General features: G+C 44.3%; 1 protein-coding gene across 5 annotated transcripts in view; it reads right to left on the bottom strand.

The window, feature by feature from the left end:
- ITPR2 (inositol 1,4,5-trisphosphate receptor type 2) overlaps nucleotides 1-16,316 on the bottom strand; it is a 1,367,642-nt gene that overhangs the window by 647,019 nt on the left and 704,307 nt on the right. For all 5 annotated transcript variants that reach the window (XM_069228605.1, XM_069228604.1, XM_069228603.1 and 2 more), the window contains one exon: nucleotides 7,985-8,113. In XM_069228605.1, the coding sequence (XP_069084706.1) occupies nucleotides 7,985-8,113 (129 nt within the window). The remainder of the gene's footprint in view (nucleotides 1-7,984; nucleotides 8,114-16,316) is intronic.

Genomic DNA, 16,316 nt, shown 5'->3' on the forward strand with positions numbered 1-16,316 from the left:
GGGGATATTAAAGCGTAGCACATGATGCATTTCCATATAGCACTAGTGTGTTTTCAGGTGCTACATATTATCATGTAGCCATGTGGCTTCAGACTCCTCATTCAATAACCTTCTAGTCATGTACTGTAGAATTTGCTGGATTACATTAGCCAGTTTGTGATTGAGAAAAAGCATGAAAGTTCCTTTAAAAGCACTAGAATACCTAACGTCATGAAGAATCATTGGCTGCCATCTTGTTTTCAAATTGGGCACGTTACATACACTCCTGCTCTGCTCTGCTTTCTCGCTTCTGACATATTCAACCTTGTTCTCATGTTTGACACCTTTAAAAGAGGATTTATAAATGGGTAGCTTGGTGTCTGGTAGTTTACATTTCTTTTATCTTTTCTCAAGGTCCTTTTTCGTTCTTCTCCTAAGAAAAAGGTGCTCCTACAAATCTAAGTTTCTGTTTGAGTCATGTTTACTCTCATTAAAAGCAATGTCTGTTGAAAGCTTGTATAGGCTATGCAAATAGGGCTGGTGCGAACATTGGATGCTCACTACTTCAGGTGTGACGTGCTCTTTCTTTGCGTGGAGAACTGCACTTTGTTTGATTTTCTGAAGGTGTGTAGACTCGAAGTTGGCATACGTGTTTTGTGTTATCTTTCTGATATCAGGTTTGCTGGTGCTTCGGCGTTTAACATATATATGTATAATAATGTGTGAGCAAAACAGACAGATCTTGTACCATATACATGTGCCATTCTTACTATGTCATTACATGTTTTACTTCACAAGAGCAGACAACAGGCCATGTTTTTCTCTTAAAGAGAAGAGACTCACCACCATCCAGGAAACCGAACCAAAGAACATTTGCACGATATCAGCAGTCAGTAAATGGATATTCAAGTGTTGCTCAGGTGACGGCTTAACAGGTGAGAGAGACTAATGCTACATTTACTATAACAACAGATTCCGAGGTAAATTTCATGTTAGGCTACATTTACCCAAATCAATTGTGCTGATGTTGAAAACGCATACCAGGCTGCATTATCCATGGGGACTTACTTGCAGTCCTATCGATCGTGCAACTGAGGTATAAATGGTTTACATACGTTACCGGAAGTTACATGTGATAAAGATACAGACTACTTGTTCTCGACACTTAATGTGAGGGAGTGTTTTCGCAAGCTTGCCTTTATGGATCAAGAACTTCGCCCTCTTAATAAAGCGAATGAAAAGTGAACGCTGTGATACGGAACTGAAATAACAAACCGTCCGCCGAACCACACACTTCATGTTAGGATTCACTGATGACTGAAGCAGCACCTACTTTGGTTCTTTAATCACTCTAAACCCGAGAGCGAGTCGAGGGCTCTCCTGAAACTACACTGCCAATGTTTTGCTGGTAAATGGCTAAAAACATTGTCATGTGTAATAAGCATTTCAGGTCATCACCTGTAGTTTATTCAGGGTCACTTGCTAAACATGTTTATGCAACTTCTGCATTACCTACTTAAATAAGAATTTGTCACATAATCCATCATCTGACGCATAATTTGCAGATTTTAACAAAGATATTATCTATCTCAGACGGGTCAAAGGTTACTAAAGTGAATGCACATGGGCTGCAAAGCCGTGACTGCTGATTGCAATGATCACTCGAGTAAATAGGTGACACTGTTGCTCAAACGGTGTAGACAAACCACTTGCTCTCAAGCCTGTACCTATTTCACCAGCGCTCTCATGCTTCACAAGCATCACAAATACAGGGAGTGCAGAATTATTAGGCAAATGAGTATTTTGACCACATCATCCTCTTTATGCACGTTGTCTTACTCCAAGCTGTATAGGCTCGAAAGCCTACTACCAATTAAGCATATTAGGTGATGTGCATCTCTGTAATGAGAAGGGGTGTGGTCTAATGACATCAACACCCTATATCAGGTGTGCATAATTATTAGGCAACTTCCTTTCCTTTGCCAAAATGGGTCAAAAGAAGGACTTGACAGGCTCAGAAAAGTCAAAAATAGTGAGATATCTTGCAGAGGGATGCAGCACTCTTAAAACTGCAAAGCTTCTGAAGCGTGATCATCGAACAATCAGCGTTTCATTCAAAATAGTCAACAGGGTTGCAAGAAGCGTGTGGAAAAACCAAGGCGCAAAATAACTGCCCATGAACTGAGAAAAGTCAAGCGTGCAGCTGCCACGATGCCACTTGCCACCAGTTTGGCCATATTTCAGAGCTGCAACATCACTGGAGTGCCCAAAAGCACAAGGTGTGCAATACTCAGAGACATGGCCAAGGTAAGAAAGGCTGAAAGACGACCACCACTGAACAAGACACACAAGCTGAAACGTCAAGACTGGGCCAAGAAATATCTCAAGACTGATTTTTCTAAGGTTTTATGGACTGATGAAATGAGAGTGAGTCTTGATGGGCCAGATGGATGGGCCCGTGGCTGGATTGGTAAAGGGCAGAGAGCTCCAGTCCGACTCAGACGCCAGCAAGGTGGAGGTGGAGTACTGGTTTGGGCTGGTATCATCAAAGATGAGCTTGTGGGGCCTTTTCGGGTTGAGGATGGAGTCAAGCTCAACTCCCAGTCCTACTGCCAGTTCCTGGAAGACACCTTCTTCAAGCAGTGGTACAGGAAGAAGTCTGCATCCTTCAAGAAAAACATGATTTTCATGCAGGACAATGCTCCATCACATGCGTCTAAGTACTCCACCGCGTGGCTGGCAAGAAAGGGTATAAAAGAAGGAAATCTAATGACATGGCCTCCTTGTTCACCTGATCTGAACCCCATTGAGAACCTGTGGTCCATCATCAAATGTGAGATTTACAAGGAGGGAAAACAGTACACCTCTCTGAACAGTGTCTGGGAGGCTGTGGTTGCTGCTGCACGCAATGTTGATGGTGAACAGATCAAAACACTGACAGAATCCATGGATGGCAGGCTTTTGAGTGTCCTTGCAAAGAAAGGTGGCTATATAGGTCACTGATTTGTTTTTGTTTTGTTTTTGAATGTCAGAAATGTATATTTGTGAATGTTGAGATGTTATATTGGTTTCACTGGTAATGATAAATAATTGAAATGGGTATATATTTTTTTTTGTTAAGTTGCCTAATAATTATGCACAGTGATAGTCACCTGCACACACAGATATCCCCCTAACATAGCTAAAACTAAAAACAAACTAAAACTACTTCTAAAAATATTCAGTTTTGATATTAATGAGTTTTTTGGGTTCATTGAGAACATGGTTGTTGTTCAATAATAAAATTAATCCTCAAAAATACAACTTGCCTAATAATTCTGCACTCCCTGTATGTTGCTTCTGCGATCAAATTGGACAAAGTCAATTCGTCCAGTGCTGTGATGATATACTGCTAAATATTGTACCCTATTTTTACTGTAACTGTTCTGCGCATCCTTCATCTTGTAACAGCCGTGCTATTTTCACATCGCATTTCTAATATCGGGCCAACTGAGCCAGTAAAAACGCCATGCCTTATATGCTGCAGTCCAAAGAGAAATTTCATCCCTGCTTGTTCAGCATGCCGTAAACGGGCGGGTCTATTCATGCCTCCGGCACAAGTACCTACTTCAGCGAAATAGATGTTGCCCACTGTCTGGTCCCCTACGGTCATAACTGAGCGTTGCACATTGCGTTTAAATGACCAGTCTGTACAGTATGTTGCAAACAAACTGGATTTATTCATGCCTCCGGCATCTTTTGCACATTACACTTTAGTGACTATAGATGTTGCCTATCGACTGGTCCACTATGGTCTTAATTCCGCACTGCGTATTGCTTCTTAATGTCCAAATTCTTCTGTTCCATATTTGGCACTGGGCGATGTTTAGTGTTTCTATAAGATGCCATTGTTCAAAATTACTTTTTTTGCACTGGTACTTTTCAAATTGCATTACTTAGTCCTGCATGGGGATAGTTCGGGAGCAAGATAATAACATGTGTCTTTCTTGTGCCAATTGCAGGCTGATCTGTCGGCCCCAAAACGGTACCGAACCTAGTGTACTTTGCACATTGTTTTATTTCTGAGTCAAAGGTCCGTCCTGTTTCATGTGGCATTGACCAAAAAATGCACTTGCCATTTTTTTCTTTCAAATAATGGCTCAGTTGAATCTTTCCTGGCCTGAATGTACCATTGTCATTTTTATAATATGGTGCTTTTAATTCTGAAGGCTGAATAATCAGACTTGCTTTGCTTGTTTGTAAAGGTTCTGAATAACTACAATAAAATGGACTATGAGTAAGACTTTTTATTTCATCAACACTCTCCTTCTTCATAAGAATCACAAATATGTTGCATTTGTTTTAAGAGTCCATGTCCTGAACTCGAAAAAAAAAAAACACAGTGAGACATGTACATATTTAATATAAAATGTATAATGCTATTCTACAAAGCTGTTTTATTAAAGGTGGTGATGCAACATAATAGCTGCATAATTTCCCTTTCTTTACTACATCATTTAGTCAATTACATACTTTGGTCATTCACTAATGCACAATTCCAGTAGCCCTGGCTATACTCCATTGCAAGTTAAATGGAGGTGGCTATACACAAGAAATGGGACAAAGAAAGGGGAATTTAAAAAAAAGGAAAGTTACAGAAATTAGTTGAGGTATTACATCTCAGAACATTTCCTCCTATCAGTTTACCAACTATCATGCAGAGAGCATACCAAACCACCAAGAGAATTCTATTACCCTACAGATCTGATTAGTGAAATGGCTTCTTTTACATTGATATTTTATGGGGTCTTCCCTCCTTTTCAGAACTCTGGATGCACCGTCAAAAGTTGTTTTGAGAACAGAATTGAATCTAGATTTATCATTTTAACTTATAAAGCAGGATACACCCTGAACTTTCATAGACCATACCCGACACCCGATTCTTTAATCATTAGGAGATGTCCCAGTGATTTTTGTGACCTGTTTCCTCCAGAGGCTCACTGGCCCCACAGACTACAGGCAAGGATGTCAAAGATAGCTTTGAGTTTAGCAGTGCCCTTCACGCAAGGAAAATTGTCCAGGCAACTACCTCCTGATAGATTAAAAAAAAAGGGGTGACAGACCACAGCTTTCTAAGGAGATCTAGACAGAGAGTATTCAGACAGCACATTTACACAGCCTGGAAGCCTTTCATCTAACATCTGAACATTCCAACACAATTGTTTAAACTAGTCGTCTCCCACCCGGTTTCATCAGCCAAAAAGCACTCTTCTAACCTCAGATGTCTCGGAAAACCATATGTGTCATGTAATCAGAGAAGCACCAACCTCTAGCAGGCTTAAATACGTCCTCACAATCCCAAACCACACCTAATCTGCACATTGTATATTTTCCAAGGCAAACTAGCTGTCATCAAGAAGAATGCTTTAAGCTAAATCAATACTAAACCAGGCTCAGTCAAACACATTTACACCCTCATATCACTCCCTCATTTAGTAAATCCACAAAATAAGACGTTACACTTATCACCAACACTCTACATACAGGTGAAATCAAGTAATTGTCCGCTTCTGATATGATGTGCTGTATCACATCAATTCCCCTTTTATCATATTAAGTATGGGGAAAATGGTCAGTAGTCATTTTCAATTTGGTAAAGTCCGATTTGTTGCCGATCTCTCTGTTAGTTGCACGTGCGACTGCAATGTCTTCCTATCCTTTGTCAAATGGCGTAATGAATGGTTTACTTACTGGTCATCTTCATTACCCTAAGGATAGTCCTCCTTGTCATGACAGCTTCATCTCAACCTGCACCTATCCTGGGACACAATTAAATATGACCTTGTTACTTACAGGAAGTGTTTAGGCGGAGATGCCTTTTTACCTTATTGGTGGAGGCTGTTTTAATGGAAATAGAGGAAAGCTTTGGTAGTGTTTCCCTGTCGAAAGGTGAGGCGGCCTCATAGGTTATGGCTATGACGAGGAGGACATACGTAGGGGTAACGGTCACTTATAGGTCTTTAATGCTTCGTTTTTTTTAGTAAACATTGCACCGTCCTAATGTTCCGTATTCCCTAGTTTTGAGGGGATTCTTTTTTGTTTATTTTCTTTTTATAAAGAAAATTATTTTTTCCTGACTCGTAAGAGCAGAGGCCCCTCTGTGTGCAGTGTATCTGGGTGGCCAATGTTTCAAGTAATTATGAGTACTTTGCTGTTCTGTACTGTACTCTGTGTTCAGTGCTCATGAGAGGCCTGGTGTGTGGGGACGTAAAATCACATCTTGAGAACACTGACACTAGAATGTGCAGTATTTACCGGTTCTCATATTACCTTCCCATTCTGCGTTATGCACCACATTTCAAGTTGATAAGTCCTGAGTGCTAGATGTTGTTCCTATACAAATTCTGCTATGTTTCATCTGGTAAAATGTGTGTAGTAAACAGTAATTACAAAAACAAGTTATACCCCTAACTTAGGTGCAAACTCCCATTTACCCCAATTTGGGATTGCCGGTCTGACTGGAACGAGGGCCAGGGTGTTCTGAGAATTATTATAATCCAGAAAGTAAGGGAGTTTTAACACAGGAGGTAGATGATTCATTGATGGTTCTGCTCTGAGCTGTTCCCACGCAAGCTATGTGTACTGAAAACATTTCACATTCACCTGCCCTTGTGCTATGGCGGATATTTTGGATATTCATTGACTCCGATACAGTCACGCTGGTCTCCAGACCTCAGCAGATGAATTAAATGCTCAATGTTTTTGCACTCTTATTTGGCATGCATTTCAATGTTACCAATTTTATCTTGTACTATTAATGCAAATTACATGTTCTTTCTCTCTTCTGTAAGCTTTGACCATGTACGGCATTCTGCCGCCCTTTGGCTAGGCTGGTGCTATAGAAATACCTTAAACATACACATATACACTGATATATTGAATGATGCCTGCGGAAGCAAGGCAGAGTACAGTGAAACTGAAAGAGCAGTATTTTTAAAATAAAAACATCAGGGGTCAGTCCTGCACCCGGTGTTCAGTCAGTAGAGTCCCTCAGTGCAACCTGTGCATTCCACTGTCCCTTATGTCTTGTCTCGGCGGCCTTGTAAATACTTAAAAAATTATGTTCTACACCAGCACATATACAAGCACAGACGCACATTAAAAACCTCACCATTTGCTCGCATGCCCACAATGTGCCTTCCACGATATAGTCCCCTTTACATATATTGTTATACTTTTCTCCAATCCATAGCTTAGTCATGCAGTGCTACATCTCAACACCCTGCAAATGAACTGTAGATTAATACACTACAAAAACCACTGAAATTCCAATACGAAGTTCTTCGGGCTCAACCTTGATTGAAAGTGACTCCGTCTCGCTCCCCAGTGACGTGGGCACGCGGCAGACCAGACAACCCCCTTCCCGCCACAAGTCGGGCTTCTTTATTGCGAGCAGAGGCCGCTAACGTTGATAAATGAGCCCTGATTGTTCATTAATCCTGCACAACAGCACGCTCCTCGTCGTATTTAAATGTGAAACGGACGCATAGATCATTTCGTTGAATGGTAAAACAAGGACAGGCATTAGGAATGCTCTTAACAAGACTCCAGAGCCCAACTTTTTATCAGACTGGGCGGGAGGGGGAGCAGCGCGCCAGCGCGGGAACGCGACGGAGGCAGAGAGCACGCGTGCCTATCTGTCTAGCACACGATCATGCAATTTTGCCGTCTTTTGACAAGCACGGTGCAGTGCGATCTGCAACCTCCCCAGACACCACTTGTCCGTCAAAACGACGCGCTTTCTGTCTGGGCTGTGCTTGGTTTTTGTCATTAAAAAGATATACAGAGATGGGGCAAACTGTGCTGATGCCTAATTGATGAGCTACAAAGCTGTCAGCATGGAGCGCGCTGCCTGCGTAAGGAGGCGAGCGGATGGCAGCGGAAGCAGCGCGCGCTGCGGCTGAGCCAAAGAAGCCTCATTTACGGGGTGACTCGCTTGCAAGTCAGTTTTGTCGCTCGCGCTCACCTGAAGGCTTGTACTGTTGTCTGAAAATGGGGAATTGAAGAAACCGCTCACGATGTTCATTACTGCCTCCGTGACATACTTTTCCAGAGCCACGTCCGCGTGCTTCCTGTCCGTTGTTGTGTTGCATACCTAAAAATGGCAAAAGAAAGGCGTTCGTAACCCCGTATTATTATTGATGGTTAAATGGTTTGCTTGTTTCACAATCACAATAACAATATGTGTAATTGCATTTTCAAGTATATACATCATTCTTTTGTTTTCAAACATAGGGCAAAAACCACCCATGCCAATGCCAATAGGACAGAGGGGCTCCTGTGCACACACGATTTCAGGATAGCAACTCAAGGCTAAACCACTTCTTATACAAATTCCTTATAGGTTCAGACCATTAACAATTTGGGGTCTTTAGTTACCTAATTATGAACCAGGAACGCTGAGAAGTCCTCCTAAGATCTTTTTTGAGGAGATGAAGGATGGTCCAGCATTCAATGTGCTATCAAGTCCTCAGCTTTGAACTCACAACCATGGATGTTGATTCACCAAAATGTCAGGAGAAGCAGAAGTGACATCACACATCCTTGACCCTTATTACATCACCGGAAGTGTCATCACATGACCTTTGACCCTCAATCTTCCTAGGATGTGACGTCACAAGAACTTAACCCTGATGACTTAATAATTGACGTTCCTTAACAAATGCATGATTAATATAATAACACAACACAGACAAATGTCTGTTTTAGATACCACTTGTATTAGAGTGTTGAAAATATATGCAAGTGGATCATTATTAGTTTCTCCTAGTATTACTTGAAAAACTATGATCCACTATTATATGTTGGTTGACAACCCATTATTCCTCCAGGAGAGGAGTAAAACAAATAAGTAAATAAAAAAAGAATGCTCCCCTCACCAGGGGAGTTATCTCCAATAGCAGGGAGAGCATTATTTGGTTTTACTGTTCCTCACCACCAGGGTTTGCCTGGTGATGGTGATGGACAGTAAAATAAAATGGCTACATAACCACCCATCTTCATTGGGCAGGCAGACATGTAACCATTTCTCCGATGGCCTTTACACTGTCGGGCCATCAGACAGGTTAGGCTATGGCGGTGACAGAGTTGTCACTAATGTAGCCAAACCGAAAGTCTGTCCACATTTAAATCGGGCAGGCAGGCGTTCGTGTTCATGTTGAGGGTATGAATACTACCTTGCAGTAGCCATTGAGGAGTATACATACAGCCAACATATAAATGAGGCGCTATGTGTCCGTTAGATGAGATTTGATGCCACAAAACAGTAAACAGCACAGGAAATCTAAATTTCTATACCACAAACTGTCCCGAGTGAATAGTTCCCTTACTGGATACTGTAATGAGAAATGTGTTCATAAATTATAGGGAGTGAAAAAAAGATTTAAATTAAATTTAAAAAACAGTAGTTATGTCCACATGTATTAATTGATGTAGACTATGGGGGTCATTCCTACCCTGGCGGTCTCGGGGACGGAGGAAGCACCGCCAACAGGCTGGCGGTGCTTCTGGGGCTATTCTGACCGCGGCGGTGAAGCCGCGGTCAGAAAAGGGAAGCCGGCGGTTTCCCGCTGCCCCAGGGAATCCTCCACGGCGGCGCTGCAAGCAGCGCCGCCATGGGGATTTCCGAACCCCTTCCCGCCAGCCTGGTTCTGGCGGTTTTCACCGCCAGAACCAGGCTGGCGGGAACGGGTGTCGTGGGGCCCCTGGGGGCCCCTGCAGTGCCCATGCAACTGGCATGGGCACTGCAGGGGCCCCCTAACAGGGCCCCACATTGATTTTCAGTGTCTGCTTGGCAGACACTGAAAATCACGACGGGTGCAACTGCACCCGTCGCACACCAGCAACTCAGCCGGCTCCATTCGGAGCCGGCTTCCTCGTTGCTGGTGCTTTCCCGCTGGGCGGACGGCCTTTTGGCGACAGCGGGAAAGTCAGAATTACCGCGGCGGTCATTTGACCGGGCTGCGGTATTCTGGCGGGGGAACTTTGGCGGGCGGCCTCCGCCGCCCGCCGAAGTTAGAATGACCCCCTATATGTTGAATATGGACTATTTCATTGGCCTAAATTATTCCTTACTGTTCGTACATTTTGATTGAAGATGGTTTCAAAGGCTATATCACTCGTATGAAGGACAGAAATGAATGTTTTTTATTCAGACACTCACTACACTTTTCATGTATTCACAATACTGAACCATGGCAGGAATTTGTTTAAAATGTTTGTTTTGGGTTCATGTGTTATGTAATCAGAATGTATTAATTTAACAAAACTAAATGTAAACTCACAGTCTCAGTCCAAGTGCTTGCTACAGGTGTTCTTGGAGTGGGCGCTGGTTATTTTTTTTTAAAAGTGGGGATGCAATACTTTCCCAAAATTGTGACACAGAAAACCCTGCTTCTATCCCATTCTGTCTCGCCACACTTCACATTCACTCCATAAAACCAATCCATGGTAGACCATACCTTCCCTCCCCAATACAACCAATCAACAAGAATACAAGAAATCACCTACCCGTCCCTAGGTAGTGTACTAAAAAAACGTAAGCCCAGAGGGGCCAGGCTAAACCTCAGAGCCCATCGTCCCACCCATCCCACAGAGGCTGAATCCTCAACCTCTATTTTGCTTTCTACTGCAAGCCCAGCATCATGCCCATGCAGCAATGCTAAAGGCACTCGGAGCCCTCTATCCCTCCTGGTTAGCCATCAGCGAGGTCGCTGGCCACCAGTTCACGTAGGCAATATTAGCACAAGGATCTTCAAAAAGATAACCCAACAGGTTCCCTTTCAAAAAGACGCAAAATATGAAACAAGAAAAGGCAACAAAAAGAAGAACCCCTCCCCCTCACATGAGAGGAGCAAGCTTGCCCCCTACAGTATAAGGCCACATATAGCAAATAGAGGCAGATTTATACATTACTGTCCCATATGCAGATGACAGCCACACAGTCGGAGAAGTCCATGCGTCTCTGGTCTCTTGGGATCAGCAGCCATAGTGGCATCCAGCAGGGCCATCAGCACCCAGGGCCAGTCCACTCCCTAGGTCATCACCTCAATCACCAGGGCAGCTGAGTTTTCACTGAGCATCTAAAGCCATGTGTCAGTACTGTCAATGAGGTTACCTCGATCACCCTGGTGACAGCGAAAGGATTCACTGGTGTCTGGCACACAACTGGAGTCCTCAAGAGTACCATCCGGGTGGACCAATATTCTTCCAGTTGGCATGGCCCAGTCAGTGCCTCTGGCCTAGCTGAACTATGTCGCAATCTTGTACCTCTCTGAGGAGCAGCCGGGGTGCTGCATTTGCAGCTCAAGGAGGTTTTCTGTTTCACTCCCCCCAGCATATCCAGCTAGTCACTGGCCACCTCCGGGGTATAAAAAAAGAATGCCTTTCCATTGTACTCTACCCTGAGCCTTGCTGGGAACATCAAGCCATATCTAAAGATCAAGGTCACATAGTCTCTTTTTTGTAAACAGGACATTTTTCAAAGGTCCTGCACTTTTCGGGTACAATCTGGAAAAATCATAACGTTTTGTCCTTCATATTGTGGTGATCAATGTACCAGGATATGTTGTAATAAAGAGTCACGATCTCTGTAGCTGAAGAATTTGGCAATGAGGGCACCCCCACTTTAGGCTCTGGCACCAACGAACGATGAGCACATTCTATTGTGATTTTTTTTTTTTTAAATTGTTTTTTTAAAGAGTTTACAGGGTTTCAGAACAGTGATGATCCCTCCTCAGGATCAGCTCTGTTCACTCTGGGAAGACAACAAATTGTAAATTGTTCCTCCTGGAACGTCTCTTCACATCCTCGACCTGGTCTTCCATGCGAGCGGTGGTGGTGCACAGTTCAGCCACAGTCTTTTATAGAGTTGCCACCTCCTGCTGGAAGCCTGCAACATGTTTCTCAGTCTCCATCACCCACTCCGAAATGCTGCTGAAGTTGGCGCGAAGCAGGCCTACCTCAATGGCAATGACAAGTCAATGTCTGTTTTCAAGAGCGGAGCCTCCTTTGAGTTTGTGATAGCTGCCATAATGTCAGTTATCATTGTGGCATCTTTCTCCACAGGCGGATCTTGCCCATTAGGGGCCCCTGCTGTCTCACCCAGGGGCACAGGGTAAGTATAGTGTCCATTTGGTTGGTCTACCCCAGCTTACCAGGCTTGTCTTTTGCAAGTGGCAGTGTGCAGAAGCCTAACCAATTACCAGCGCCCAGGCTCAGGTCAGCAGGCGATGCCACCACCCCCAGAGGTCATCACACCCAGGAACAAGGAGAAGTGTCTTAGAGGGACCCCACTGTTAGTACCACCCTAAAGTCCGGGCCATTCTTGCACGTAAAAGTCCCGGTGGCGCGCCTCCTACGGAACGACATTTAGCAATGCAGGTAGGGCCTCAAACAGGTGCACACCCCCTCTCACCTTCACATATAGCCATTTGCACTGCAGGCCTCTAATAATGTGAGGTAGCCCCACTCTGTCTCAAGTCCATCCACCCACCCCACTCCTGGTTGTTCATATAGGTTTCAGGACTCAGGTGGAACCCCCTCTGGTAGCTCATTACGAGGGACTGTAGGTACCTTAATTTCCAATAGGGACCTCTAGTTCACAGCAGGGATGCAAGGTCCAATCCAGAGTGGCCCTCACCTCAATGTCCAGGGTCCCAAGTCGGTGCCACAGATTTAATAGTAATCCAAAGGCAGGAAGGCCGTATCCAGCAAACAAAAGCAGGGGAAAGGATACACAGTACCCTGCAACAGAGGTCACAGCACCCCCACACAGTCCACAGCTCAGGCAGCTCCAAGCTCAAAGCTCACCCTGCTACATAAACAACTGAAAGGTACCTCAGTGCGGCGAGTCCCAAGGTGCAGTCGGCTCCTCCTCACTCCATCCCAGGAGGAAAAGCAGAATGTCACTCGGCGGACCCATGCTGCGAAACTCCGCAGGTCAGCCCAGCTTCCCCAGTGCGGTGAAGCTCACAGCGGCCCCCAGAGGGCTCCATTTCCAGTACCAACCACTCAACAGCTGAAGTAAATGCAATCTGTAATCACCTCCGGTTGTGTTCAAGATCGCCAGAACCGCACCAGCAGCAAGGCCGGCCCAGGCCGGCAACGCAGTGCTCTCCCACGGTAGTCCACACACAGAGGGGGTCAAGAAGCTGTCCTGTCTCTAAAAATGTCCATGCACACTCCACAGGGGACTCACAACTCACATGGGAGAATTCTATAATATTGGGAACTGTAAGATGATGGAGGAATTTGGGAGGTCGGCGGGAGCCCGCTAGAAACATGTCTAGGTGGCCATCTTGCTTGGCTCCACCCCCCTAAGCCTGACATCTTCTAAGGACAGTTCTGGGGCGGGAGGTCTCCCTCCAAGAAAGCTTTGAAAAAATGTAACAAGACAGTGCATCTTACATTTTCTAAAAAAAAACAGGCGCTGAATAAACACTCATTAAATATCTTTCAATGTGTGCCAAACTAATTTACCCTGATTCTCCCCTAGAGATGATGCCAATGTTTCCAAAATGTGCTAGGAATTACCCCATATGTCAAAAATGAGCTAAACTATGCCAGCTTCAGCCTATTGTCAGGGGTGCGCCCTATATGCCATTGGTGCCCCTTTAGTCCTAAAATTACATAGTATGCCACTGGCAGAATTTTGCCATAAGTTCTGTCCATAAACCAAGGGCGACCCTTATGTTAGAAATTATCTCAGGGCCAGTATTTGGCATCGAATGCACCCACCTATGGTATATACCATGGTTGTCCTCCCTTATGCCAACACTTATCTTTAATGTGTCAGCACCACCATTTTGCCACGGTTGCCTCCATTATGCCAGTACCAGCAGTCTTCATAGGTGCCCCTATGCCAAGAATGACATTCAGTATGCCAGCGCCAGCACGTTGTCATCAGTGTACTCATATGCTAAGTATAATCTGTAGTGTGCCTTCAGTTGCTAGCATTTTGTCACAGGTGCCTGTCATCAGAAGAACTGTCTTCAGTATGCTAGTACCAGCATTAAGCTTTGGGTGCCTCTTTAGGGGCATTACCTTGAGTATACCAAGGTGAAGGGCACACTTGCAAGCATAACACCTCATTCTCACTCATATTTACTCATTCACATTCACACTCATTCATTGTCACTCACTTGTACCCACTCATTCATTCTCACTCACAGTTATGCTCACTCGTTGCCACTCACTCCAACTCATTCTTGCTCACACTACTTCACAGCCTCTAACACTCCCTCACACATACTCATTAATTCTCTCCCACATATTCTCACTTTTTTGCAGCACTTCTCTTTCTCTCGCTCTCTCACTGACTACTCCTCATACTCACTGACAACTAAAGGTGCATTTACAAAAACTATACAGGCATACAGCACAGCAAACAAAGTTGCTACGCTGCATTGATCTAGGGGAAGAGAACATGATAACATTGCAGAGACATATCTACTAAGATGTGGCACTGTTGCTCTCTACCCCAAGCAGCCTAGCACAACACATTCATTTGCAGCACTCTTGTGCAAAGGTGTGCACACGATGTCTAGCATAGGCTTTGTACTTGAAGGAGTACCCTCCAGTACAAACTACTATGCTTGGACAAACTTTACTCACATGGCATGCATGTTGTATAGAGTAGCACACACATGCATTGTGTAAAACATGAGAATAAATTAAAACATTTCTCAAAAAAACCTGGGTTGTAGCATGGAAACCACCATAACACAAATGGCAGGCCTGGTGTTGAAAAGTAGCGCAAAGCATTCTTTGCTCTACTTTAGAGCTACTTTCCAGAGTTATAGAAAGTTTACACTGAAAAGTAAATAGTGTATCAAGACCTCACCAGTTGGGTCACTTTGTGTGACTTTGCACAGGCACAAATATTAAATAAATCTGCCCCTCATCGCAGTCATTCTTACTACTCGTAACTCACTCTCAGTTTCATGCACACAGAGACACAATGCTCACTGCATCCACCCAGCATACATTTAAAAGCATTTTATTTTATGTACCACAGCTACCAGATGAGGTCCTGTTCCAGCACTGGATGTTTAATTTTGTATTATGGTAATAGTGAGTCAAATACTACAATTCACTATTACTATACCCAAAATAAACAAACACCTATGAAGAGGGTGTTCGCCGGTGTTCTTGACACTGATTCTGCCACCTCTTAGGCCAGGATTTGCCAAAGCAGTGCCAGAGGTCACAAAGGGCAAGCCAGGGATCACAGCTGCAACCCCTGGTGACTCCTAATGGCGTCCATGATCACAACTTTAAACGCTATATCGCCATATTCAGTAAAATCATATTAAAAAACAAACAGTAGGCAGTCATCACTAGTCTTACATTCTAGTACTAACGAAAACTGGAACCATGCCATGCCTTGATACTACCATGCCTCTGAGGAGCTGGGCCAAAAGCACATTGTTGCACTGAACCATATTGCTGATCCAAACATCTTTAGAATCTCCAAAAAAAATTACTTATTAGTAGGTCTGGTGCTTTCTTTCATTATCAAATTATAGAACAAGTTACTTACCTTCGGTAACCCCTTATCTGGTAGTAACAATATCTAGCCACAGATTCCTTACCTTTGAATTTCTCCAGACGTCAGACTGGATCTGGAAGATTGTTAATAAGCAGTACCCTTGCGCACCAGTAGGTGGTGTTGATCCGCTCCGAGGTGGTGGCGTAGTCCGCGTCATCTATATAGGTGCCACCTCAGTGCGCTGACGTCAGTGACATTTTCATGACTTTCCATGCCAGGAGCGCGGAGTCATGAAGTGCTCTGATACTGCTGTGTCCAAAGTAGGGCCCAGATCGGGCAGGATGGGTTGGGATGGGATGGGTGGGTCAGTAATTAATCTGCAGCTAGATATTGTCTCTACCAGATAAGGCGTTAGTGAAGGTTAGTAACTTGTTCACTGTTCTAACTGCAGATTCGATACCTTTAAATAGATACCAAAGTAAGACCGTCCCCAGTTGCGGGTTGCAGACAAATTATTGGAAGTAGGAAGTCCTGCACTGGCAAAATGCCCATCCCTGCAGACCTGTCTGTCCAAGCAGTAGTGTTTGGTGAACATGAGAATGGATGCCCATGTTGCTGCCTGGCAGATGTCTAAGACTTAGGGGTCATTACAACTTTCGCCAAGCTGTAACCGCCGTGCGGCCGCACTCCCGCGGTGCCCATTTGGACATCCTCGCTGGGCCGGCGGGGATGTGGGCCGCAACATGGGAGCCGGCTCCAAATGGAGCCGGCGGTGTTGCTGCTGTACTACGGGTGCAGTTGCACCCAT

Source organism: Pleurodeles waltl, chromosome 4_1 (genome assembly GCF_031143425.1).
Source record: "Pleurodeles waltl isolate 20211129_DDA chromosome 4_1, aPleWal1.hap1.20221129, whole genome shotgun sequence".
Classification (NCBI taxonomy): Eukaryota; Metazoa; Chordata; class Amphibia; order Caudata; family Salamandridae; genus Pleurodeles; species Pleurodeles waltl.